Source organism: Polistes canadensis, unplaced genomic scaffold, assembly GCF_001313835.1.
Source record: "Polistes canadensis isolate GaletaPanama2010 unplaced genomic scaffold, ASM131383v1 scaffold_57, whole genome shotgun sequence".
Taxonomy (NCBI): Eukaryota; Metazoa; Arthropoda; class Insecta; order Hymenoptera; family Vespidae; genus Polistes; species Polistes canadensis.
In genome coordinates, this window is record NW_014569604.1 from 287,762 (window position 1) to 313,907 (window position 26,146).

The 26,146-nt window shown below is 29.4% G+C and overlaps 3 protein-coding genes across 6 annotated transcripts; 2 read left to right on the forward strand and 1 right to left on the reverse strand.

The window, feature by feature from the left end:
- Nucleotides 1-2,484: 2,484 nt before the first annotated feature.
- Nucleotides 2,485-4,549, forward strand: LOC106785813. The gene is made up of 3 exons (XM_014746557.1): nucleotides 2,485-2,888; nucleotides 2,971-3,550; nucleotides 3,618-4,549. The coding sequence occupies exons 1-3, from the start codon at nucleotides 2,749-2,751 to the stop codon at nucleotides 3,945-3,947; spliced, it is 1,050 nt and encodes a 349-aa protein (XP_014602043.1). The 5' UTR covers nucleotides 2,485-2,748; the 3' UTR covers nucleotides 3,948-4,549.
- LOC106785812 (abhydrolase domain-containing protein 4) lies at nucleotides 3,972-9,000 on the reverse strand. Of its 3 annotated transcripts, none has more exons than XM_014746556.1 (8): nucleotides 8,972-9,000; nucleotides 8,336-8,525; nucleotides 6,810-6,974; nucleotides 6,011-6,087; nucleotides 5,715-5,921; nucleotides 5,221-5,550; nucleotides 5,040-5,157; nucleotides 3,972-4,968 (listed from the first exon to the last, which is right to left on the reverse strand). In XM_014746556.1, exons 3-8 carry the CDS (start codon nucleotides 6,839-6,841, stop codon nucleotides 4,542-4,544), a joined length of 1,191 nt encoding a protein of 396 aa, XP_014602042.1. In that variant the 5' UTR covers nucleotides 6,842-6,974; nucleotides 8,336-8,525; nucleotides 8,972-9,000; the 3' UTR covers nucleotides 3,972-4,541. The 3 variants fall into 3 exon arrangements, with proteins under 3 accessions (XP_014602042.1, XP_014602040.1, XP_014602041.1); XM_014746554.1 differs by having other exon boundaries at nucleotides 6,810-6,977; XM_014746555.1 differs by lacking the exons at nucleotides 8,336-8,525; nucleotides 8,972-9,000 and having other exon boundaries at nucleotides 6,810-7,290.
- Nucleotides 9,001-9,763: 763 nt separating this feature from the next.
- LOC106785811 (synaptic vesicle membrane protein VAT-1 homolog-like) lies at nucleotides 9,764-24,275 on the forward strand. 2 transcript variants are annotated; one of them, XM_014746552.1, is made up of 8 exons: nucleotides 9,764-9,872; nucleotides 10,172-10,519; nucleotides 21,017-21,146; nucleotides 21,313-21,528; nucleotides 23,135-23,283; nucleotides 23,386-23,545; nucleotides 23,635-24,061; nucleotides 24,176-24,275. In XM_014746552.1, exons 2-8 carry the CDS (start codon nucleotides 10,215-10,217, stop codon nucleotides 24,199-24,201), a joined length of 1,413 nt encoding a protein of 470 aa, XP_014602038.1. In that variant the 5' UTR covers nucleotides 9,764-9,872; nucleotides 10,172-10,214; the 3' UTR covers nucleotides 24,202-24,275. The 2 variants fall into 2 exon arrangements, with proteins under 2 accessions (XP_014602038.1, XP_014602039.1); XM_014746553.1 differs by having other exon boundaries at nucleotides 9,766-9,872; nucleotides 10,169-10,519.
- The last annotated feature ends 1,871 nt before the right edge of the window (nucleotides 24,276-26,146 follow it).

Genomic DNA, 26,146 nt, shown 5'->3' on the forward strand with positions numbered 1-26,146 from the left:
TTTAATGAAGGTGCAATAGTAGTTACTGCTATACTAATACAGAGAAGATTAAAATACAGCATCAATTTTTTTGATATGTAGCAAGAAAGTAATTATTCTTTTATCAGGTGGATCGTATCTGGAATAAAAACAAGCATTTTTCAATCGATCGTATGAAAACTTTTTTTTTCTTTTTTGTTATATGTATATATTTATTAATATACAAAGTTTTTCAAAAATTCATGTCAATACTTTTGGAGATATATCTACACACAAAATACTTAAAAAATGGTCGTATGAATATATGTCTAATATACCTTAGTTTTCGAGTTATAGACAATTAAAGAAAACATTTGAAGTGCCCGTCCTTGCTCCGACCATTCCTATGAATGGATAAAAATATTCTATGATTTGGAATTCTACTTTCCAGGGAGTTTTCTTTGTATAATCGACGTGCTTTCAGTTAATTTCCATTTATACGGCCATACATGAGTTGCACGAAGTTCATTTCAGCATAAGTATTGAAAACTATTTTGTCAATTTCAGAATATTACTAATTGCCGCTAATATTATTCAAGATGATAAGACACTGACTGAACGTAATTATGTGTGCTTCATGCTGATGGACATTATTTGAAAACATCATATAAAATTAAAACATACAGTAGTTTGTGTTGGAGCCAGAAGTGACCACTTGGAAATTTTGAATCATCTGTAACTTAAAACTAAGGTAAATTCGGATAATATATTCATATGACATTTTTTACTTATTTTACTGTATTAATACAATTCCATGAAGTATTGACATATATTTATGAAACTGCATATACTTTTTTGTTTGCATATTTGAAAAATTCTTATATTAATCTTACACATTTTATTAAATAGAATTGTCATTAATTTCGAATGTGTGTGGTTCATTATAAAACGATTGTATGATTAAACGTTTATGATTTTTAAGAAATTTTCTATTTCACAGAACATTCTAGTTACGCGTTTAGTATTTTATAATTATTTTATAAAAGTATAAATCATCTTCATCTCTGTATTGATATTCAAAAATAAGCATGCGTTCCATTCATAGTAATATGAAAATTATGATATATATATATATATATATATATGATGACTTGCTAATTTAAAATCAAGTAAGAATTAAAATATTTTTCTATAAAATCTATGATAAATTATTAGTCGACGAATTATGTTATAATATGCAACTTCTCATTGATAGTGTCCAAAATTACTATAAATAAGGCTTTTTGATTTACGTTTCGTAATAGTCATTAATTGTTATTGTCAATATTATTGACTAATTATACTTTGACTGAAAAATTTGTTATATTTACTTAGATAAATGACGTATATCTAAATTTATATGACTATTATTTGCTTTAGCCATATAAAATTGTAATATTAATTTTACCAAAATATTTGAACATATCAAGAGTAAGACTCGAGTTATACATATGTATATATACAAGGTGTTCCGTAACTGGTGGTACAAATGAAAAGGGGATGATTCTACATGAAAAACTAAGTCTACGATTTAGATTGTAGAATCCCCTTTTCATTTGTACCACCAGTTACGGAACATCCTGTGTATTTACATAATTTGGCTTATATACATATACATTTATTTTCCTTAAGGCATAAGGAATAATTAGAATTTCAATTACCAATGTACTTTTAGTTTGGAGTGTCGTAAGTTATTATGTATATGAAATTTAGTTGATGTGATTAACCAAAAGCAGGAGAGAAGGATTTAATTATTCTCTTTTTTAACAGTTTAGTTCTAAGCATTTTCAAATTCAATTGAAAGTTTCGATCTCATAAGTCTGTCATTTAATATTAAATTATAAGATATATAAGAACGCAAGTTATAAGACACACAAAATTAGGATTTAAAAATTGTAAAAAACATTTCCTTAATCAAGTTAAAAGTTTGTAATTTAAGTTATAAATGAAATGCTTTAATTTGAAAATAATGTTTAAATTATAGTAAAACAAATTCGTAATTTATGCAAAAATTACTCAATTATACAAGGTGTTTCAATGAAATGAGATCACCTAAATATCTCTTTAAATAGTGTAACTTTTACCTCAGAAGTTTTTTTTATACGAAGTCAAGTAACGGAGATATTCAAGTGTTCTCTTTACCGTGACAAAAATTTTAATGTGCGGATTACTTCCTGTAGTATTTCTGAACTAGATTTTGTTTAAAATCTTTGAGAATGAAAACAAAAAAGAAAGAAAAAGATAATATATTTGATTTATAAATATAATGCATTCTTTGCGTGCGATTTTGTTTCAACGATTATGAGAGTTCCTTCAGTCATCTTTTAAATACTGTAAAAATTCGTATAAACATTATATTAATCGCTACTTTTAATATATATGTACATATGTGGTATTATATCAAGTAAATTAATGGAAAGAAATCGAAATTTTTTGTTTCTATTTCTAAGAACGTGTATAACAAATGTTTTTTATTTGTCTTTTACCAAAATTAAATATTAATTTTAAATCTTGTTCCTAAATACGTGATTTATATCGATATCTCGAAGATCGATTTTGATCTTGAATGTCATCTAGTGGCAAATGAGTGAATTAATTTTCAAAGTTCTCTCGTGATAATAGATTCAGTGTTTTCACGCGACGTGTGTACATATACGAAAGTTCTATATAATTATCGTTAAAAATAGTTCAAATATTTATTGTCTTTTTGATTATATCTATTACTTCGATGATTAGTTAAGATAGTTAAGAATGCATAAAAACATAAACATTTCTATCATACCTCACACAGTGCGTAGATTTATTAGTTCGAATAATACAATGTATAAAAATTATACAGTAAGAGAAAGTAAATTCATGAATAGATTTCTAAAACAAAGTGAACCTAAAAGGTAGAAATGAAGTGTGCATGTTATGAAACTTTGTTATGAAATGAATAAAAATTTGTCTAAAAGTTTATATTTAATTCTGTAGAAAGTGGTATAAAGATAAGCCACCTGCTGATTTGGATTTTCATTCAAGTTTGATAAAGGAAAAAAAACCTTCGATACATGCGAAGAGAAGAATAGTTGTACTTAACAAATTGTTTATGAAACACATAACTGACTTAATGTCAACATGCGAAACTACATCAGAGTTTTCAGAACGTGGTGTCGAAATAACAAATGTGAGTATTTCTTCAGATTATAAAACTCTTAATGTATTTTGGATATTAGAGAAAGTGGACGATAAAAATTGGCCAACAACAATAGAAGAAGTTTTAGAAAAGAATTCATATATCTTACGTCATGAACTATCCCAAATGCGTATCATCAGTAATGTACCCATTATATGCTTTGTGAAAGATAAAACAATTTCTCTAGCAAGAGAAATTGAAAATAGATTAGCATCGCTTGACTTCGATAAAGATTATATTGAAGCCAACAATAAAACTATACAATTAGATATTAATAATGACGATGAAACTGATCATTCTAACAATAGTTTTCAAATAACACTACCAGAAATGAGGCATGATGTTTTAGGATTAGATCATCATAAAATTATGTCAAAGGTATAGTTGAATAACTCTAGTCGGTAACTTTATTAAATTCATATCTATTTGATTGATTTATTTGTAGATTAAAAACTCTATAAATAAATCAAAAAATCGTACTAGCAATAAGGACATATTAGAATCACATTCAAAACTAAAGGCACAACCTATGTCTACTTTTCTTGATAACGAAGATATTTCTAAGAGTAAAAATCAACGAGAATTATTTACCGAATTCTTGAAGAAGAGAAAGATAGAAGAAAAGAAAAAATATCGCTTAAAAAGCAACAAACATTTGCAACCAAATGTTCATAGTACATTTAACGACGATGGTGATGATGAAACTTACTTTGATCAAGACTTTGATAATACACTTATGAAATATGATGAAAATGGTGATGAATTTAAAAAATAAAAATTTCACTAAAATAGTTAATAATTTCATTGATATGGTATGTTATTTTATTTTATATAAATATAATACTTAGTAGGACATTTTAGTTATTTGTAAAGAATAATTTAATTATATATTATACACGCAACTATTTCACAATCAAAGAATACGAAAATCTTGATACTAAATTATTTTAATATTGTTTTAATTATATTCTAATTAATAATTGTTAAATTTATATTTCGTAAAGCATATAATTTACTCTTTTTCTTTTTCTTATGAATTTCAATTGATAAAAATTGCTATATATTAAATAATATTCAAAAAATCAATTTAATGAATATTACAATAATGATATTTTAATATAGAAAAACATAATTAAAGAAATTTTAGAAAGCTTTTAATATGATTTAAAAAAATCCTACTTTTTTAATCAAATTATATAACTATTATTATTATAACATTCAAATGTTGAACGTCACATAATAATTGTACTTTCTTTTTCTTTTCTTAAATATAATACATTAATACATGCAGGCCATGTATAGTTCATATGTGCATCTGTGTACATATTATCATCATAAAAATCATTTTTATAAAATAATAAAATATACATTAACTAGATTTTGGTCGTTGTGCATCTAATTCTTGTTCTTCATCTACTCTTTGAGGTTCCAGTGTATCATTTTTTATTTTCAGTAAAACATCATCTTCCGTTGTATATTTTGAAATTATATGTATATTTGAATTTGTTAAGAACTGAGTTGAATCAGTTAAAGTGCATGCTTCCAATACATATTTGTTAAAAGTATCACTTTTATCAGCATAAACATGATGTCCTGCTCCTGATATAACTTGGACATTAACGTACGATGATGAACGAGATTGTTTGATAACTTCACCAGCTGAGTTATCTACCCAAGAACGACTACCGTATAATAATGTTATTGGAACTTCTGGTTTTAATTTATCCATTCGTTTAACAATAGGATTCTTTGCCCAACCAAAGCCTTGCATCATGGCATGAAAAGCACTTTCTCCGCTAGTAAAAAAATTATAATTATATAATAATTATTATGAATACAAATATGGATTATTATAAAAAAATCTTACGATGGAGTTTGCGCATTGCATTGATGTATATATTGTGAAATTATTCCTGTATCGTCTTTTAGTAATGGAGAGAATTTCTGAACTATGTCTGGCCTAGTTTTTTCAATAAGCCATTGTCCTAAAAATATGATAAGGAATTAAATTAAAATTTGTATAATTTGCAAATAAAAGGTATACTTACCAAATGGGCCTGCAACTCTTACTGCCCACAAAGGATTTAATGGCCGCACTACAAAAGCTATGGCTTTAACCCAAAGAGGAACATTTACTTTTGCTACTACTTCTGAAGGTCTTTCTGGGAATCCCCAAGGATCCGCAAGAATCAAGTGTTTTACTCTATCTGGATATTGCATAGTATAGGATGCAGCAAGGAAACCACCCATCGAATGTCCTAACAATACAAATTTTTCTAATTGCATTTCTCTTCTCCATTCTTCGATAGAACGAATTAATTGTTCTTCTGCTTCTTTTGCTTCTGAACTAAAGACTGGCCTACTACTCCTACCAAAACCTGCGAAAATTATTATACTTGTTTTATCCACATATTACAACATTATTTGATTATCATAAAATTAAAATAAGAATTAATGTGATATTCAAAATGTAATGAATTAATCTTAAATGAAATTATATATAACATTGATATAAATAATAATAATAATAATAATTTACTACCTAAAAGATCTATGGCATATACTGGTCTTTGCGATGCAAAGGAATCAAGATTTAAACACCAAAGAGCAACGCCTGCACCTAATCCATGTAAGAGAACAATAGGCGTTCTTGGTGATTCTTCGTTTAAAGAGATAGTCCATATTTTATCGGCTGTACCTACTACGGGACCAATATCTACATACCATCCTCGGTATGCTGTTTTCAAACCTATTAAATATAAAATATTTCATAAAAAATAAATCACACACACAAACATTTAGCTATAATTATAAATTTTCTCATTTAACTTTACTTACAAGAAAGTATTTTTTTCTCTGCAGCACGTAACATGGTTGAAGATGATCCTGACCAACTAAACCATCCCCAAAACCAACTAATAAACAATATAAAATTATTTTTATATGAAATTTAACTTACATAATTCATTTGCTAAAGAAAGACTTTTTGAATATATGTATATAATAGTAAGCATCTATATGTAAATTTAAATATAAAGATTTTCAAATTTTTCAAGTTAACCAATTGCAAGAATTTAACCTAATGCTAACTCAATTATATAAATAAACAAATAACTATTAATTATTCTTATTAATAATATACGTATATTAAAAAAAAGTAATACAAAAAATATAAACACGACAGGGGGAAAAAATACTCACTTCTATTTTCATATTTATAAATATACTTTAAATAAAAATTACAAAATATGACTTCTCATATGCTATAATTTTGCAATAAATATAGATAAACTATTTTTGTTATTAATGTCATTTTCGATAATCAATAATATCTATTTAATTAAAATCAATGCTTTGTGTTTGTTATGATTTCTCTCGTATCAAGAGTAAATACGTATCTTGACAATGATAATCGTGATGCAAAATATGATGAGAAGTGATGTAATGTAAAATATTTCTTACGCGATTACGTGCAAAAGTATGTTCATATATATATATATATATATATATATGATATATATATATATAGATATATAGATATATATCAACACAGTGTAAATTTAAACGTGATAAAGGTTTGTTCAAAGAAACATTTTAATTGACAGTTTTAAAAAAACATAGAAGCATGATCGCTCACCTTTTAGACTTGACAACTTCATGATCAGCCATAAGTTTATTAAATTGTATAATAATTATTAGTTTTTATCCTCGTCGATGACTGTCCACCAACAAAAAGCTGAACTTTGTATACTCAAGTCTTCTGTCTGATAACTGAACACTATACACAAAGCTTTTATGTCGTCTGCTAAAAAACAAATGAGTGGGAGAATCAGCTGATCATTCATTGGTAGAAGATATACATACGACATCCATACATATTATATGTATATATCCTAACACGTAAAAAAGGATTGGTGTTTAGTTCTTGGAAAAAGATACACAAAAATCTAAAATACATATATATTTCTTTATCCCCCTCAATCATTCAGTTTATTACTAACTAAATAAATGCTGCTCTTCTTCCACGAAAGGAAACATAACCTTGACGATCATTTAAAAAGCATAGAAAAACAATGTATGCATTTACGTTTGAAATTTTCGTTATTTTATAATACAAAAATTCACGCCTATTCACATTTACAAAATATGTTTTGTAAATAAATAAATAATATAATGTTTGTGAAGAAGATTAACTTCACGATACTTGTAATACCATTGCGAATGTTTCTTTTAACCCTGACATACATACGTATATTTTCAATGTAACACCACTAATTTAAGTCTTATCAATCGTCGTTATTGTAATTTTCTTTTATGTCATTTTATATATATTGTTTTGAATGTACCCATTTAAGTACGTTTTGCTGACTAGTTTACATTTATATGATGTAAAAAAAAAAACCGAGCGATTATTTGAATTAATTGCAAAAACTTACTCAATTTTACGAAGTTTATCATAAATACAAATGATTATTTTACACTGTTATTATTTAACACTGTTAATTATTGATAAAATTGTTATCAATTGATTTTAAAACGAGAATACTCATTCGATTCTAATTGTGGTTTGTCTATGATGTACAAAATTTTTATGTCATGATAAAACCTTTACTTTTAATCACTGATAAGAGAATCCAAGCTCAAAGGTCGTATTTTCATACAATCGATCATTGAAAGAAAATAGGAATTCAATATCATATACTTACGTATTTACAATTTATTGATATCATATCAAAAATCGTTTCTTAGTATTTGAAAAAAAAGAAAAAATCTTGATTAGCGAGCGCGCCTTCAAGATTTTACCGAACATCATCGAACATTCACGAAATTTATCGAATATAACTTTAAACAAGATTTCATGTCTTGCATTAAATTTACTAGTAATAATTATTATTATAATAATGATTATTCATACACATACATTAGTTGTCTATTAACTAAAATTTTCGTTTAGTTTGATCTGTTTCATTAGTATTCTAATAGGTATATTATTATATTATCTTGATATATATATAATATTCTCAAATTGAGTATCCTTTTAAAATAAAATTAGTTATTATAAATTAGATTTTTTGTTTCTTTTTGATTTTAACTGTATAAATCAATTTAAATGTACATGTGTATATATATATAAATATATATAAGAGAAAAGGAAGAGCTTACCCATACTATGATATCCTACTAATTTGAGCTCTGGTTGAATACTTTTTGCTCTTACACGACGCGAGCTATTCGTTTCAATCACCACATCCTCATTGTAGACTTGCACGATTCTCATTATTCCGCTCAATCGTTTTGTGGTTTCAAAGATATACACATATATTGGCATTGCAAAGTTCAGCAGGTATTCTACCTAATATGAAATATATAATATGTAAATATATATATTTATATATGTAAATGATTCCATGATTATAAAAGAGGACTAAGTCCAACAATTACAGTATTGATTTTACATATGATTTTAAATTATTTATATTATATAATAGTTAAAATCATTTGTATTATAAAATAAATTGCAAAATCAATTTTCTCTATTTTTGGATTCATTGTTAATTTACTTTTTTCCTAATTACATGCATATATATACATATACGTATGTATACAAATTTTATTATTTTGTAAAAAAAAAAAAAAAAAAGTAATATTATGCATAAAAAACCTAAAGAAAAAAAATGTTTAATTATGTATGTACAATTATGACGCAATTTTAACGTAAAAATAAATATATATACACATCTATTGACATTTTTTATTTTTTAACATGTACAACTATTAATTCAAATAGAATGTTAATACTTCTTCTTTGATAGATGCTAAATTTTCGGTAACGAATATTTTATCCAGTAAAAGTCTTTATCCATATACGTATATATATATTTATGGATTATAAAATATTAATATTGGATTTTCATACGCATGCTCGGTAAGCAGAATATTCTATCGACAAAACAACGATCGAAGTACATTTAACATGCTATACGATTCTTGTCTAATCGATTGATTTATTCTTAATTCAAATGAACATAATTTACAAAATTATTAAAATACAAATATATAAAAAATGTCATTTATTTAACAAGTAGAAAACTAAGAGAAGAGATAGAGTCAAGGTTTTTATTAAAAAATTATTCATTTAAATGAATAATCATTTATAAGTAGAACGACGATATTGAGATCCTTAAGAAAAATAAAAGAAGTTAAACATTTAAATGCGAACGTTGTGTGAAAGATAATTAACCGATAGACAGCATTGACAAACGCTAATTATCAATCGACTGTGAACTACTTTTCCGTGGTTCTCACTTTCATTACATTTAAGCGTGAGGTGAAGGCGAATGATAACGATGTAAAACGAGGAACCAATCAGGAATCAGACATAGGCGTTAGCTATAAAAGGAGAAACTAATCAGGAAGCAGGGAAAGGCGTCTACCGCGATGCGATTGGCCGATATGATGAGCCGATTGTTCCGGCGTAAGAGATTCGATAGAAGGAAGAAAAGTTTTCATTCGGATTGGTTGAGGCGTTGCTAGGCAACAGAAACGTCGTGCGCGTCACCGGGCGGCCAAGCAGGACAGCCGGCCGGCCGGCCGGCGTACCCGGCACCCGAACTCGCACGAAGCGTTTCCTTCGGAGTAGCGCAAATCGGCGCAGAACGTCGTTGGCTCTCGTTGAGTGCAAACGCGCGCTTGTTAATTGGTGCGTAATATAGGTCTTTTTTTAATACACATAAAACGCCGGCAGGATAATAGTATTCTTTCCGCGTATATAATATATATCATTTATTCTTTATCTCTCTTTCTCTTTTTCTCTCGTTCTTTTTATTTCTTTTTTTATCGTAAATAATATACTTACATATATACATATATATATATATATATATATACATATAATATACATATATACATATATATATCGAGACAAGCTTTTTTTGAAAAAGAAAAGAAAGAGATTTAAACGAATAAGGAGGAACATCCGAGTCTTCTTTCTCTCAGTAGGATAAAAGTAATTTCGAAGAGAGAAAAACTAACAAGGAGAAAAATGGCAGAGGACAAGAACGAGACAAGCCCGAACGCCGAGGGTGAAAAGCCGCCACAGGAAGCAGCACCGCCCGCTAAACAGGAAAAAGAGGAGCCCAAGGAAACGAAAGAGGAGGAGAAAAAAGTCGAGGAGAATGGCGAGGGTGAAAAGGCGAGAGAGAATGGTGAGGAAAAGCCAACGCCAGAGCCAAAGGATATGCGAGCAATCGTGCTCAACGGTTTCGGCGGACTCAAAAGTGTTAAAGCTCTGAGAAAGCCAGAACCCACCCTTGGCGAAGGAGAAGTTCTTATACGCGTCAAAGCATGGTAAGTTAAATTTCATTTTTATTCATATATATATATATATATATATATACTTATTTTAACTGTCTCTTTTCTTTATCCCATGTATGTATATATTCATTCTTTACTACTGTATAAAAGATTTCCTAAACGTTCTCGTCCGTATGAACCTTTGTTCATGTGTCAGTCGAAGAATTCCAACGTTTAGTAAACTAATCGAACGAAGTGAATTTTTCTGTCAAGGACACATTGACAGATAATATTCATCTCTTGTATCATATATCGTATTCGATCATTTTTCAATAACTATCTATCAATTTTTTATTCTCTTTTTCTTAACTAATTTTATCTCAAAACATTTTCAAAGTATGTACTTATTACATGATATAAATAAAATCACTAAAATTGATATTACTTTTCAATGAGCAGTTTAAATCCTGCAACGAATCTCGATGGAAATTTTCAATAAGGATATCTGTAAAATAATGATATATTTTTAATTGAAAAAACAAAATCAAATTAATTCTAACGCCCCCCACACCGTAGTTTGTAGCCAACGTCGTGCGACTTTGTACGAGGTTTCTTTGACCTTGGCCATGGAGCCGGCTTCTATCTCTCGAAAGCTTATACGCTCTTGGGAGCGTGGCACACCCACTCTCTCTCTCTCTCTTTCTCTCTTTCTTTCTCTTCTTCTTTTTCTCTCTTTCTCTCTCTCTCTCTCTCTCTCTCTCTCTCTCTCTCCGTCGATGGTGGTGTTGTATGCAGTGTACGCGGTCGGGGAGAGATCGTCAACGCTGTATTCAAAGGCGTGCGAGAGAGGACCTTTTCACGCGTGAGTCACGTTTCATAAAGGCGATTGGCATTGATGAGAAAATAGCCCCTCTATAGAAAGACATAATGCCGTTGCTGCCGATGCTGGCTCGAATAAATTCGTGTGTATGGCGGTGCCCTTCCGGACACGACACGCCACGCCATGTCATGCCATGCTATGCCATGCCATGCCATGCCATGCCACCGACATACACACACACAACCGTCTAAAGGAACGATTCCAAACGTCGTCGTTCTTATATAGACGCGCTACTCGAATAAAATAATCTCCCTTTAGAATATTAATGAATTTATTCCATTTTGTGTCCTATTTATTTTTCACATTTTCTTTTCTCAATCTCTATTAACGTTTCCAAGTCATTTGTTTTTTTTAATTAATTTTATTTAAGTTAACTGTGTTCGGAAAATTATGGAATTTTCTTGTTTTTTTTTTGAACTGCAATTTAATTTTAAAGTACAACATAGTAGAGCGTTTTGAAGAATCTTTGAAAAGAGGGATGATTTATTTTTATATCGCCCTATATATATATATATATATATGGTCGACTGTCGAGGACGTGTTTCTTTCTTTTTCTTTCTTCTTTCTGTCTTAAATAAACTTGGTTAGTTGTTTGAAAGGAAATGAAAGGAGCAAGAGGAAAAAGGGGCAAGGAAGAGGGGGAGGGTGAGAAAGAGAGTGAGAGAGAGGAGTGGAGAAGAGAAGAGAGTACGTTATGAAAGGCAGAGTGAAAATCCTAACGACGGGTAACTTGCGTTCATATTAAACCGGAGGGAGCAGTACAACTCTTCTCGATGAGCTGAATGGCATCCGTTCAGTTTCCCATAATGCGATACTAAAGGTTCATTAACTTGATAAGCCGAAGTAACTCGAAGACATAATACTTCCCTTTATCTTTCTAATTCGTTCAAATAAAATGAACGAATATCTGACGTTTCCAATATTTTCAGATTTATTTTATCTTTTTTCTTTTTTTTGAACATCCTTTACTGTCATTATAATTCATAAGGATAAATAAAGAAAGATTTAAAAAAAAAAATAACTATAATAATTTTAATATATAATTATAAGTTAATAATATGAAATATGTTTTTAATTTTCGATCTATATATTATTTATATAAGTCAAGATAGAAATGTTTTCTTTTCCATAAGAAGAATATATATTTCAAATAGAGAGAGAGAGAGAAAGAGAGAGTATTTATTATCCAATGAAAAATAGGCAGACAAATTTTCGGACACCCTGTGGGTGACAGGCCCTCCGCCGTTTCCTTAGTGTGTTGGTACTGTCTGTGTGTATATTGTGTGCGCTCGTGCACCGATAGATCTATGGGATGTCCGTATTGATCGAACCACACCCGTGTTTCCTGCACCCCCCTTCGCACGCACGCGGATATACACGCACACGCGTGCGCAAGAGAAATCCTCCAACGAAACGCCATGACAGTTTCATGAAAGAGAGAGAAAGAATGAGAGAGAGAGAGAGAGAACACAAATTTTACTACCCGCATTAGATTTTCCTCTTCTTCGTTTTTTTTAGTTTCTAAACATAATCAATCTAGTTTTATGACTTTTTTTTTTATTCTATTATTTATCTTTTTCCTCGGCTTACGTAAAAAAAAGAGAGAGAGAGAGAAAAAGAAAGATTGTTAAGAAACGTATACGAGACAATTTTATATATGAAATAGGTGTCTAGAAAAAGGGCGTATGGTTAGATTTCATAAAATTTACAAATAAATTTCTAAGAGTTCATTGCTCGTTGTAGCAATTAAGTAAATGACTGATACAACACACGCCCTTATTTAATTTTTAAATAATAATCCCGTAATAATGATTAAAGTTCTTTTTCTTTTTTAAATTGCAACAAATAAAATAGTATAAATTTATTAACTGATACATATAGAATCCATAATTTATTAATGTGTATAATTTATTAATTGTAACATATAAAATTGGATATTAATAATCAAATTTGATGGAATATATTAAAACATATACGCCTTTTTTTATTTTTTTATTTTCCTGAACACCTATTATTAATACATCAATCTTTTGATCATTTTGTCTATCATACCTTTTTTTGCACATTTTGTTTTAATTTAAATAGACAAGGTCGTAAAACTTGTCGATCTCATTTCTTAATCCGATAGAAATACTTTATAAGGATTCGCATGCGTATTTATTCACACATGTGTATAAATAAATGTTCCCGCAAGAGGGAATATAAGCGATCAAAGTTTATTATATTTATTATTACGAATGTTCGTCATAAGGGGGGTAAACGACGAGGTCAAAGAATTTTTCCGTTAAATTCCCTTTCGTCTTCGATTTATCTCGAGTAATAATCCTTCAACTACGACGATACTCTCTCGCCACACCCAGTGCCAAGAAGAGAAATGAGAAAGAGGGCTGGTTGAGACCAATGTATTTCGAAATAATTATATATTGACAACGAATACACACACACACACACACAGAGAGAAGGGGAAGAATCAATATTTTCTTTCATTAATAGAAAAAAGAAATTTTGTTAACAATTTTAAATAGAATTAGGAATTGTAATTTGTAGGGTGTTGTGTTGTACAAAGTGTATATCATTTCAATCAATTCATTGACAAATAATGTCTAAATTTGTTAACTAAATTTACAATAATAAAATAAATATGTATTTAATATTCCATTTTCTGCATGCATATGAGTCAATTAATTGTTGTTTTATTCGAGGTTATCGTTGCAGGTTACTCTTTCTTTCTTTCACAAACATACATTCTTATTTTCCTCATCGCGTTGTTATACTCATAATATTTTTTATCATTTCTTTCTTTCTTTTTCTTTTCTTGTTAATAATAAATGATATATAAGTCACTCTTACGCATCGTATATGCGCGATCTGCATTGAAAATGACTCAGATCTTATCAATTACGTTATCTCTTAGAAAATGATTAATCCGGAAAGGAGGGCGTGTGATACGTTTGACGCATACAATTGATTGTAAACACCTTATTTAATTAATCAAAAAAAGATAGAGATCTACATATAAATAAAAGTACGGTAAAAATTTATCAAATAACCTTCCCTAAAAGAATTCTGATGAAACCCTTTATGACAATTATTTTCAAGCATTACAAGTAGATAATTAATATCGAAAATTTAGTTTTAATATTGGAATCATTTTCTATAACGAAATATACATTAATTCATTTGATACGTACATAAGTAAATTATATTATGCATGTATATATATATATGATAAAGATTTGATTTGAAATAATTTCTTTTAGTAAGTTGTGTTATTGACTCATCCTGTGTATATATATATTTTTTTTTAATATTGTTTCCACTCTCGGAAGTTGGAAACAAATTAAATACATAGATATATGCATTTACGTATATGTATATATGTATGTGTTATATATATATATATATATAAAACGCACATGAGTCAGAAAAAGAACATATCGTGTGCGTGTTCAGCAGCTGCTGTCTTACCGTTTCGATTCTTTGTTTTTCGCGTAACTCGGCGTCATTTTGTCGCGCCATTTCACATATATATAATATATTTATTTATATATTTTATTCTCAATTTAATTACAATACTTTACATTTTTATTGTCTTTACAAAATTAACTATCACTTTATTGAACCGTGGGAAACTTGTAAAAGAAGAATTATTCATTAAGTTACTTATACCCCCCCGCCCTCTTATTTCCTTTGAATTTAATCGTCTTCATTTTCTTTTCCATTCTCTTTATATTTAAATATATTAATTCGATAATTAGCTACACAATGTTTCTTTTTTTTTATTTTTTCTTGTTTTTCTATACAAAAGCCTTGAATATAATTCAATTAATACAATTTATTGTACCGTTGAAAATCAAATAATTATCATTTATTAATTATGATTTTTCTTTCATTTTTTAATGTAATCGTCTTCACATTGTGTTATTAATCTTTTTTTTCTTACGCATACCAATCGTAAGTCACACAAGACGAGATAATTAAATGGAAAGATCGTTTCTGGAGCGATAAAAAAGTAACAAAGAATTATCCTTTGGTATTATTATTTTTTTCCCCTATCTTTGTTTCTCTCTCTTTTTCTCTATCATTTGATGTCTCTCGAATCGTTTGAAAACAATTGATAACTCTCGATGATGTTGTGTGGTGGTGTAGAAGTCGGGGGTTATTTATCGTACACTCGCGAATTATTATTACTCTTATTATTTACTACGTATTATATATTTACCGAGGCCAATAAGAGATTTCTTTGCTTATACGTATGTATATATATGTAGATTTTTATTTATGTAAGTAACCATGACGCATGAAACGGAAAAAGAAAAAATAAGGAATAAAGATTTGCGCCTTATTTTTTGCACACACAAAAAAAGTTTCTTCATTTGAATCGTTAATTGTATAAATTTTCCTTCGTTTCAAATCAAACGACAAACTTTTCTTTTCTTTTTTTTTTTTTTTAATGACAATTTGTTCATTCTAATTCTAATTATTTTTAAATGATAAATGTGGAAAAATATTTATAAATATTAAACTGGATAAAAATGGTTGGGTAGATGAGGAAAAGCAGCAGCTTATCGTTATTTTTAATGTTCAACGAAAACATATACATATATTTGTTCGTGCACAGACATACTAAGTGATTAATTCTTGTTGTCATCTTTTGTACACGACTAATCCTTAATATCGAGTCGATAATTCTTATCGCGAGGTTTTCTCCTCTTACGTCCAACCAACCTTATTTTGTATTTTTCAACTTTTATTTTTTTTTTTTTTTTTTTCTTTTTTATACTTTTAAAATACACCTGCGCTATCGTCGATATTTATGCATTAGACGNCAAAAAAAGTTTCTTCATTTGAATCGTTAATTGTATAAATTTTCCTTCGTTTCAAATCAAACGACAAACTTTTCTTTTCTTTTTTTTTTTTTTTTTTTCTTTTTTATACTTTTAAAATACACCTGCGCTATCGTCGATATTTATGCATTAGACGACGAATCGCATAAATGTTTAACCTGTTTTCTTTTTATTTTTCTATCGTTCCTTTAATTTTTTTTTCTTGGATCGTTCATTAATTCCTGAATCCAAAAATATAAAATGTGTTCAATTATTTTTCTTTCCAAGTTCCCTTATTCTATACAGAGAGAGTCACCCCAATATCTTCAATTAAAAACCATCAATATTTTCTTCTAATATAATATTTCCAAATTCTTATTCACACATAGATATGTTTTATGATATACATGAATTTTCCGAACAAATTTAATATAAAATAATATACATATAATAATAATATCATTATAAGAACGTTTCCAACGATTAACGTTGAACACTGGTGTTTAAAAAGTTTGACGACAAAAGTTTGCATTATGCGGTCGGTTACTCATTTATGTCTACACATGACAATATATTCCGGAGATGTAAACGTGTGAGACTGTACACACGCTAGACGTGTTATCAATTAAAATGTTTTCACTAGTTGAAACAACGTCTTTTTTTTTTTCTTTTTTTTTTTTTCTTTTGTCTTTAGAAATATTTTATATTTTTTGGTCGATAATATTCGAATGTGAAACGTGAGATATTTTAACAATAACCATTAACAGGATTCTTTAAATCGTTCAAATATTTCTCACCAAGTATATGATTTTATATTAACGATATTAAACAAAGAGGAATAAAAAAGTTATTATTCATCAAATTGTTTTACTATCGATAGTTAATTTCTTAACAATATCGTAATTAATAATGTGCCTTTCTTGTTCAAATTTTGTTGTCATTATTTCATAAACTTTTTCGATAAACGAATGACCAGAACTAGGTGCATCTTTGATATCAAAATTTTCAAATTGAAAACGTTTGATTGAGCTTTTTTAACACATTAAAAATTATTTTTCTTATCAACCCGAGTCGCATTCTTTCAACTTTAGTTTTAAACAAAATTTCAAGCTCTATATCGAATTCTTTTCATCTTTATCATTCTCATATTAAAAACGCGATAACTTTTAACTGCATTAATGAATCTTACAAATGTTATTATAATTATTCTACGATTTGTCATCTTTCCAACTTACACACACACACATATAAATATTATCAGATACAATGAATAATATAAAAGTTATGCGATTTGACGAAAAATCATCATTTACCCGGAAAAAATACGGAAAAAAGAAACAATTGTTCAACTCAATCGAATAATTTAAAAAAGTACCGATAAGAACGTATTTTAAAGTAAAGAAAAAAAAAAAAGAAAGAAAAAGAACAAGTAAACAACTATTTAAATAATACAACCGACGAAACTTTGCGCCCTGTTATACAAAAAATATCCTCGTGTCATCTGTTTAAAATACTTACAAAAAAAAAAAAAAAAAAAAGGAAACAGAAGTATATTATAACAATAAAACGTTAGGCCCCGACCTTCGTGAAAATCGTTATAGATAACGATAATTGAAATAAATAATTAAAGTATGATCACACAGTGGTGTTGTGTGTCTCCTCCGCGTATATAAGAATATATAATAACAGGGATAATCTAATGCATTTCGTTCCAGGAACGAATAATAAAATCCCCATACCCCTCTCGTCACTCCCCTTCATCCCAATTACATTTCGAAGGGGGATGCGTATGACTTGGTCGATTAAATACATTTTTTTTTTTTTCGTTCTTTTCCTTTCTTTCCCCAAAGATAATCCCAACGGAATCGTACGTAATAATAACAGGGGGATAGGGAGGAGGTGAAGGGGGAGGAGAAGGAGGAGGTAGAGGTAGAGGAGGTAAGAGGGCACGTGCATACACCAACAATTTTTTTTGTCGGGGTCCCCCTAATTGTCGGCTCTTTCTCTCATCGAGTCACGCGAGATTCGCGCATTTGATTTCGTTTTATGACTTTACTGGCGCCCGAGTGTCTTCTTCGTTGATCGATCGATATAAATAAGATTGTCTCTTCGTATTTCTATATATATATATATATTTATATATTTATTTATATATGGCATGTATCGTATAGGCATGCGAACATAAAACGTAAAAAAGAAAAAAATATAATACTCGTAACTTGTGGGGTAAAAAAGGCATACACAAGTTATTTTCATTATCGTTAGATCAAAATTAAAAGAATGTTCCATTTTTATTTTAAAAGCCATATATATGAAGATAAATGATAATGATTAAACTTTTTATAACGCTATGTAATTTTAAAGTCACTCTCACTGAAGTATATACATATATATGTATATATAGGGCGGGGTATTTAAATCGGAACAGTTTGATATCTGCGTTATGTATAGTTTTTTATGAGAATTTCTTTTGTAGAACTAACAAGTTATATCGTTCAAATGGAATACATTTTAGTGGTTACACAAATCATTTATTTTTTTTTTTTATAGTGTTAGTCAGTAAACTAAAAAAAAAAACATGATTCTGTATAATAAAAATTGATTGTTATTTAATTAATTATTTTTATTCTCTCTTTATATTATTTTTTTTTTACTATTATTTTGTTTCAAGTCTCTATATTACAAATGTTCATATTAAAAACAGTAATTTTCATAATTCTAAGAAATAAATATAATTAATAATAATTAACTCATGAAAAATGCTATCATCTCTAAGCATTAAAATAAATTGAGTTATAGATAGTTAACTTATTTACGACGTTTAACTCCGAGGGTTAGAGAATATTGAAAGGAAGGAACGATATGTGTAACTATGACCCTACCCTCCCTTAACGGTGGTGGTGGTGGTGGTGGTGGTGGTGGTGGTGGTGGTGGTGTGTGCAATGCATGCAGTGTATGCGTCATCGTTAACGTCGATGTGACGTCATCGTCGCAGTCGTCATGCTGTTTCTAAATACAATTCGATCGTTTTTACCAAGAACAACGAGGGAAATTATTTCCGAAAACTACAAATCAATTTTACGTATATTATATATTATTTATGAATATATATTTTTCTATACGTTTTTCAAAAACATTTGCTTATTCGTTATTCCGTATATATATATATTAATTGTCATGAAATGATTTAGAAACCACATTTAAGTATGGGGGTCTCGTCGTGTAAGGGGAACAGTTTGAAAATTATTTACTCTTATCTATTTTGTTGCTAACGATAATGGTGACAATTAGGTCGAAACGTTCAATGGAATTTCATTATATTAAATCGTCATCGTATTATCTTATTAGGTTGAGGAATACTTCCGTTCTTTTGTAACCATCTTCTTCTTTTTCTTTTTCTTTTTCTTCTATTACTGTGTCTCTAATTCAAACAACGAATTACGAAAGAATAAATTCCCCATTGTTTTTCTAAAAAAGGACTTCACCATCCCATCCGTTCGTTCCTTTCAAAGGAAGATCCTTCCGATGGGTTTTATTATGACAAAAATTCTACAAACATTTTCATTCATATTATTATTAACATATCAAACGGTTAACCCTTTTTGTTTAATATATTCCTAAAATAAAAATATTTGTTAAATTTAATGTGCTATTGTTAAAATCCTTCCCCGTGAGATTGACTCTAATTCAAAAGGAAAATGAATAATGTTACATCAGATAAAAAAAGAAATATCAGCAAAATACAAGAACAACCATTTGTAATTTCTGCGATCTTTACCCCTCCATCTTCAAATAAATATTCAATTAAAATGACAAGAAATTAAAAAGAAAAAATAAGGTTTCTATTATCGTACGTGTATTACATGCGTACGTGCGTAAAAGTAAAACTTGTAGATATTAGGATTGTACGTAAGGAAAGAAAAAAAAATATATCATAATTTAATTCCAAGCATGTAGATAACGTAGAATGAATAGTAGCGTGGAACCGGTCAAGAAGTGTCGCATTATTTATTTATTTCCCTGGCAATGCGTATCTTTCCTTTAAACATATAACCGTAGTTCGTTCGATAGTCGCAGTATAGTTAGTAGTCAACTTAGGGAGCAAGTAAAACGTCGTCCAAGTTGCGTGAGACGCCAGGCGTCGGTCTAGGCATCCTGGCGCCTTTGGTATATACTACCCTTCGTTCTTTTGTCGAAACTACATAGCGTGGTGGTGTGTTTCACGTGGTGAAACGATGATGATGATGATGATGGTACACTTCTACTACTATTACAGCTACTTCTGCTACTACTGATACTAATACTATTATTATATTACAATTATTTTTGTTACTATTACTACTAATACTACTACTATTACTATTACGTTTACGTATCACGTTTATGAGACAGCGCATTCTGACTTTTTAACACTTTTTATTTCAAATTTTGGAATTATTCTTATTTATTCTTCTTTTGTATTTTCTACACGTATTTTCTATCAATACATTATAACAATAAATATTTAATATTCTAATTTAATCCCTTAACGCTGTTATGGACATATATATGTATGTGCATCCAGTGATTTTTTTTCATTTACATCCATACACTTACAAATTTAATCATTTTTCATAAAATAGTATTATTTCGATTAGTCATATATAATAATAATAACTTGATTGTGCGCTATATAATCTATCAGTAAATTGACAAAATTCATACTATAAACAAAAGTATTACACAATCAAAGGGTTTAAAGAAATATTGAAAAAAGGAAAAAGCAAATCTTATTGACCCCATTGAAAAGGGATGGATAATCATTTCTTTACCCCAATCTTAAGGCGTAATTGTACTTGGTTACAGTGGTCTGAACTTCCAAGATTTAATGGCACGGCAAGGTGCAATCGATTCGCCCCCAAAGACACCCTTCATTATGGGCTCAGAGTGTGCCGGAGATATCGAACAAGTTGGCGAGGGAGTTGAGAATTTTAAAGTAAGTTTATTTTTTTCTTTTTTCCTTTCTTTCTTTCCCCTTTTTTCTTTTTCTTCTAATATTTAATAATACATATTACGTATGCATATGTATATATTGCCTAGTACAAGATTATCGTGCTAGTAATATATGCACAAAACTATTATCACTTCTATCTTTCTTTCAGGTTGGTGACAGAGTAGTTGCTCTACCTGATCATAAAGCATGGGCCGAATTAGTAGCTGTCCCTGCTACGTCTGTTTTTGCATTGCCACCAGGCATGAGTTATTTGGATGCTGCTGCCGTTACTATGAATTACACCGTAGCTTACATCCTGCTCTTTGAATTGGCCAATCTCGCTCCTGGAAAGTCACTTTTGTTGCACAGTGCTGGTGGTGGCGTAGTAAGTATTTCATTATTATCGTTATCGTTTTCGTGTAGAAGATGTGCTCTGTCAAGTTTTGGAAAACTTTGATTAACCCAGTATACAATGACAATGAATTTCCTGACCATTAAACTTTTGTAAATGAAAACAATATATTTATATAAAATGCTTTCTTCTTTATTTGAACATACAAATAGAAGCTTATAGATAAAGAGAGAGGGGTGGGAGGGACTAAAGGCCAATATTTAAAAAGGGAAAATAATATATATATAAGTAAATTTAATCCTCCTTGCAATCCTGATAGTTTTCCACCCCACCTTCTATCTGGGTCTCTATCTCTCTTTCTCTGTAGCTCTTCTAGCTGTAGACATTAAGAAAGAAGAGGATAGAAACGTCGGGATCAATACGACTCAACAGGTTATACCTGAGGCCAACTACTACAGTGTGGGTGGTGGTAGGTGGTGGTGGTGGTGGTGGTTGTGGTGGTGGTAGTGGTAGTAGGTAGTCGTCGTGTACCGCTAGAAGTCGAGAAGGTGAAATCTATGGGGGATGCTGGTCGAGATCGCGTACGGGGTGTGAGGGTTGCTTGGCAACCCTTCGCTCTCTCATCGACCACTGTCGTGGGCCGCGCCCGTCTGAGACCGCACCACCACTACCGCACCACGTGTTACTGTTAAGCCTCCTTCACAACGCTTTTACCATCCACGTGTACAACATGCCCTTCCTTCTTTCTTTCCTTTCCTTTCCTTACCTTTTTCATTCTAGTCCAACTACACGAGTAATTGAAAAGTCATTTATTCATTTTCCCTTTAACGAAATTCGTCTTAAAAAAAAAAACTCGTAGAATTTATCCCACGTAAAGGAGAATTTTATATTATCGCTAATAACAAAAATATTTCGATTCTTTTTTATTCATAGTATTATCTACATTTTTTTATATATATATATATATAACGTTAATAATTTTAATAAAAATTTATTTTATTTTATTTTATTATTATTTTTTTTAAATTATATCCTAATATATATCACTCTCTCTCTACAATTGGACATTTTTTCAAAATATTACGAAGAAAACATCCTTTTATTTTAATGAATACTTTTATGGGGTTGACCGGTGATGCGCAATTGAGAGCAGCAGGCTACTTAAAATTCTGGGTTGTGGGTTATCTCCTTCTCTTCTTTTCCTTTCTCTGGTTTTCTCTCTCTCTCTCTCTCTCTCTCTCTCTCTCTCTCTCTCTCTATCTTTCTTTTTTTTTTCTTTCTTTTTTCTTTTTTTTTTTTCCTTGTTCGTTCTTCCTCAAGTCCCTTGGCCTCGGTTCGTTCTTCGGCTCTCGCATCGGTTGTCGGGTATCGAATTCTCGAGAAGGGCGGAGAGCAACAGAAAACGAAGAAGAACTCTCCTCGATTCTTGGAAATAATGAATGCTTCTTCTGTTGAGAAAACCTGAAACAGCTTAACTAAAAATATTTTATTGACCGTTCCTTATTCTCATTTCATCAATTCATTATTTCGTTTTCCAAGTGTTTAGAACAAAATATTTGTATTTAATGACTTAATTTAAATCATTTTTTTTCTCCAGACTAAAATCACTAATCGATTTTATAATGATTAAATTTTGTAGGGTCAAGCCGTAATCCAACTCGCTAAGACCGTAAAAGATGTGACTATTTTTGGTGTCTGTAGCAAGTCAAAACACGAAGCTCTTAAATCCTCTGGTACTATAGATCATTTGTTAGAACGAGGAACGGATTATAGTAACGAAGTCAGAAAGTAAGAGTATATCTATACGAAATAATAAATGATCAAAAGAAAAAATGATAAATACTTTTTAGAAACTAAAAAAATATTATATATGTATTATGTCTTCTACAGAATCTCATCGGAAGGCGTAGATATAGTATTGGATTGTTTATGCGGTGAAGAATGTAACAAAGGATATGCTCTATTGAAACCTATGGGAAAATACATTCTTTATGGTTCAAGTAACGTTGTAACAGGCGAAACAAAAAGCTTCTTTTCCGCGGCACGATCGGTTTGTAATATATTATTGAAAAATTTCATTTTAAAAGATTTTAAATGAAATTTGTAACAAATGTATTGATTTATTTTTTGTTTACACAGTGGTGGCAAGTAGACAAAGTTTCTCCCATAAAGTTATTCGACGAAAACAAAACGTTGTCAGGTTTAAATCTTCGTCATTTAATGTATCAACATGGTGGTCATGCGTATGTACGTCGAGCTGTTAATCAAGTATTCGCATTGTGGAGCGAGGGTAAAATAAAGCCAGTTATGGATTCAACATGGGCTCTTGAGGATGTGCCTGAGGCTATGCAAAAGATGCACGATCGAAAGAATATTGGAAAAATCGTATTGGATCCTAGTTTGGAACCCAAACCAAAACCAGCTACACCAGCGAAAGGAAAAGCAAAGGACAAAAAAGCTACCAATCAAGAAGAGAAGAAAGCATTTAGCGTGGAATCCGAGGAAGGTGAAAAGAAAAAAGAGCCTGAACTGACAAACGGAACATCCGAGGATAAGTCTGACAGTGGTAAGTAAAAAATTGAAATTTATTTTTTTTCCCCAAACAAATTTGACCAACAATCTCAAAAGAACTCAACGAAAACCTGTATTATCATTCATTCCTTTACTTTTATTTTTTCAGACTCGAAGGAAAAAGAATCTAGCTGAATTGTCAGCGCTAGGTAATCGTAATAATATAAAAAAAAAAACCCAACAAAAAAAAAATTGTCATCTATAAGAAACAAGAACTTTCATCATGATATCTCAAGAAAAAAAAAAAATCCCATATTGTTACTGTCTGACGAAAAAAAAAAAAGAAAAAGAAAGAAAGAAAAAGAAAACGAAAAAAAAAAAAAAGTAATACAATATTAATTCGACTTCTATAATTACTTGCATGCAGTTTTATGAAACGATATTACGTAATCGGAAGTCATGATTCTCGAGTCCAAGACTTTTAGATAAAAAAAAGATTACATTTTCTCGATTAAAGAAACGGATCGATCGTAGCTGTAAGTTGTTAACGAATCGTCGGACATTATCAATTTTCATTGTAATAGTTTTAGGTAAGTGATCTTGAATAAGTTACGCTCGAAATGGCAGACACGAAAGTTATTTTTGCATTATTCCTTTTCTTTCTTTTTTTTTGGGGGGGTGTTTTTGTTTGTTTGGTTTTTTAATTAATTTTAAATAAAATAAAAAAAAGAAAGACTCTGCTTAATATATATATATATATATACATACATATATATCTGCTCTATTAAACATTGAAAGTTCATAAAAGACTAATAACTGATAACAGAAACGTCAACAATCAACTAATTATATTGGAAGATACAAAACAAAAGTATAAAATGGGAACAACAAAAATAGAAATATCATTTTGACGCGGTCCACTAGTAGTTTACAATTGCTAGATATATTATCTTTATCTTTTTTAAAACTGGCCGAACAATTAAGTTCGTACAGCACAAAGTAGCAATTAGTTACTCGCGATGAGAAGAAATAATCTGGGTCGTTTGATGACAACCTAAACAATAATCATCATCTCTGTGATTATTTTAGTATGTCCGTGTAATGTATTTTATGCGTACTTACCAAAATATTCCAGGTCTCTCTCTCAATAGTTATAATAATAATACAAATGGAATTCATTAAAATAACATTAATAATTCTAATCTTACGTCGTGTATTAATATATGGGCTGTCTCTAAGAAATGATATAATATATAAAATAGTCAGCCATTGTATTTTATAATCATCTATTATTCTATATTCTGATTTTTAACGCTATATATATATATGTATACATTTTTTATTTTAATTGTATTTTATAATTTAACGATGAAAAATATGTTTTATTTATTCTCGTTCATTTTCGTTCGTTCGTTCGTTTGTTCGAGAGACCTATATATGATGAAATTACATTGAAATATAAAAATAGTACTGCACGGAGTTAATTAATATGTTAAATGCGAATTTTTTACTCCAATTTTATTCAATTGACCATAATAAAAATATGTATTTGTAAAGAAGAAATGGAAGGATAAGAATGAAAGAAAGAAGAAAAAAAAATAAGAAAACTATTTATCATCTTTTAATTACGGCTTAAGGATTTATACCATGATTATTTATTGATAAACGAAAGTGCACGACTGTCTGAATATATTTGTAAACGAAAGATTATTAAATTTTGATAATGTCTGGAAATATTTGCTAATATTATCCGCTGATGCAACCAAATAAATAATCAAATCGACTGCTACCGGAAAATAAAAAGTAATATAATAAAAAAAAAATAAAAATGAAAAGAAAAAAAGAAAATAAAAAGAAGTAAATAATTAATTGATTAATTATAATTAATTAATTAATTAAATAAAAGAAAGAAAGAAAAAAAATACGAGATCGCATAAATCATTTTTCAAAATAAATTGTGTAACTTTTGCAACGATTTTTCAACGACCTATTTTTGATAATAATTTTTAAATAATATGCCTGCGTTTTTGAAAAAACGAAAATAACACACAGATCAATCAATCAATCAATCCGAGCTCTAAAGCTCTTTATAAAGTATCGGAAAAGGAGGACTTAGAAGTTGCCTTTCATCAATTTCATT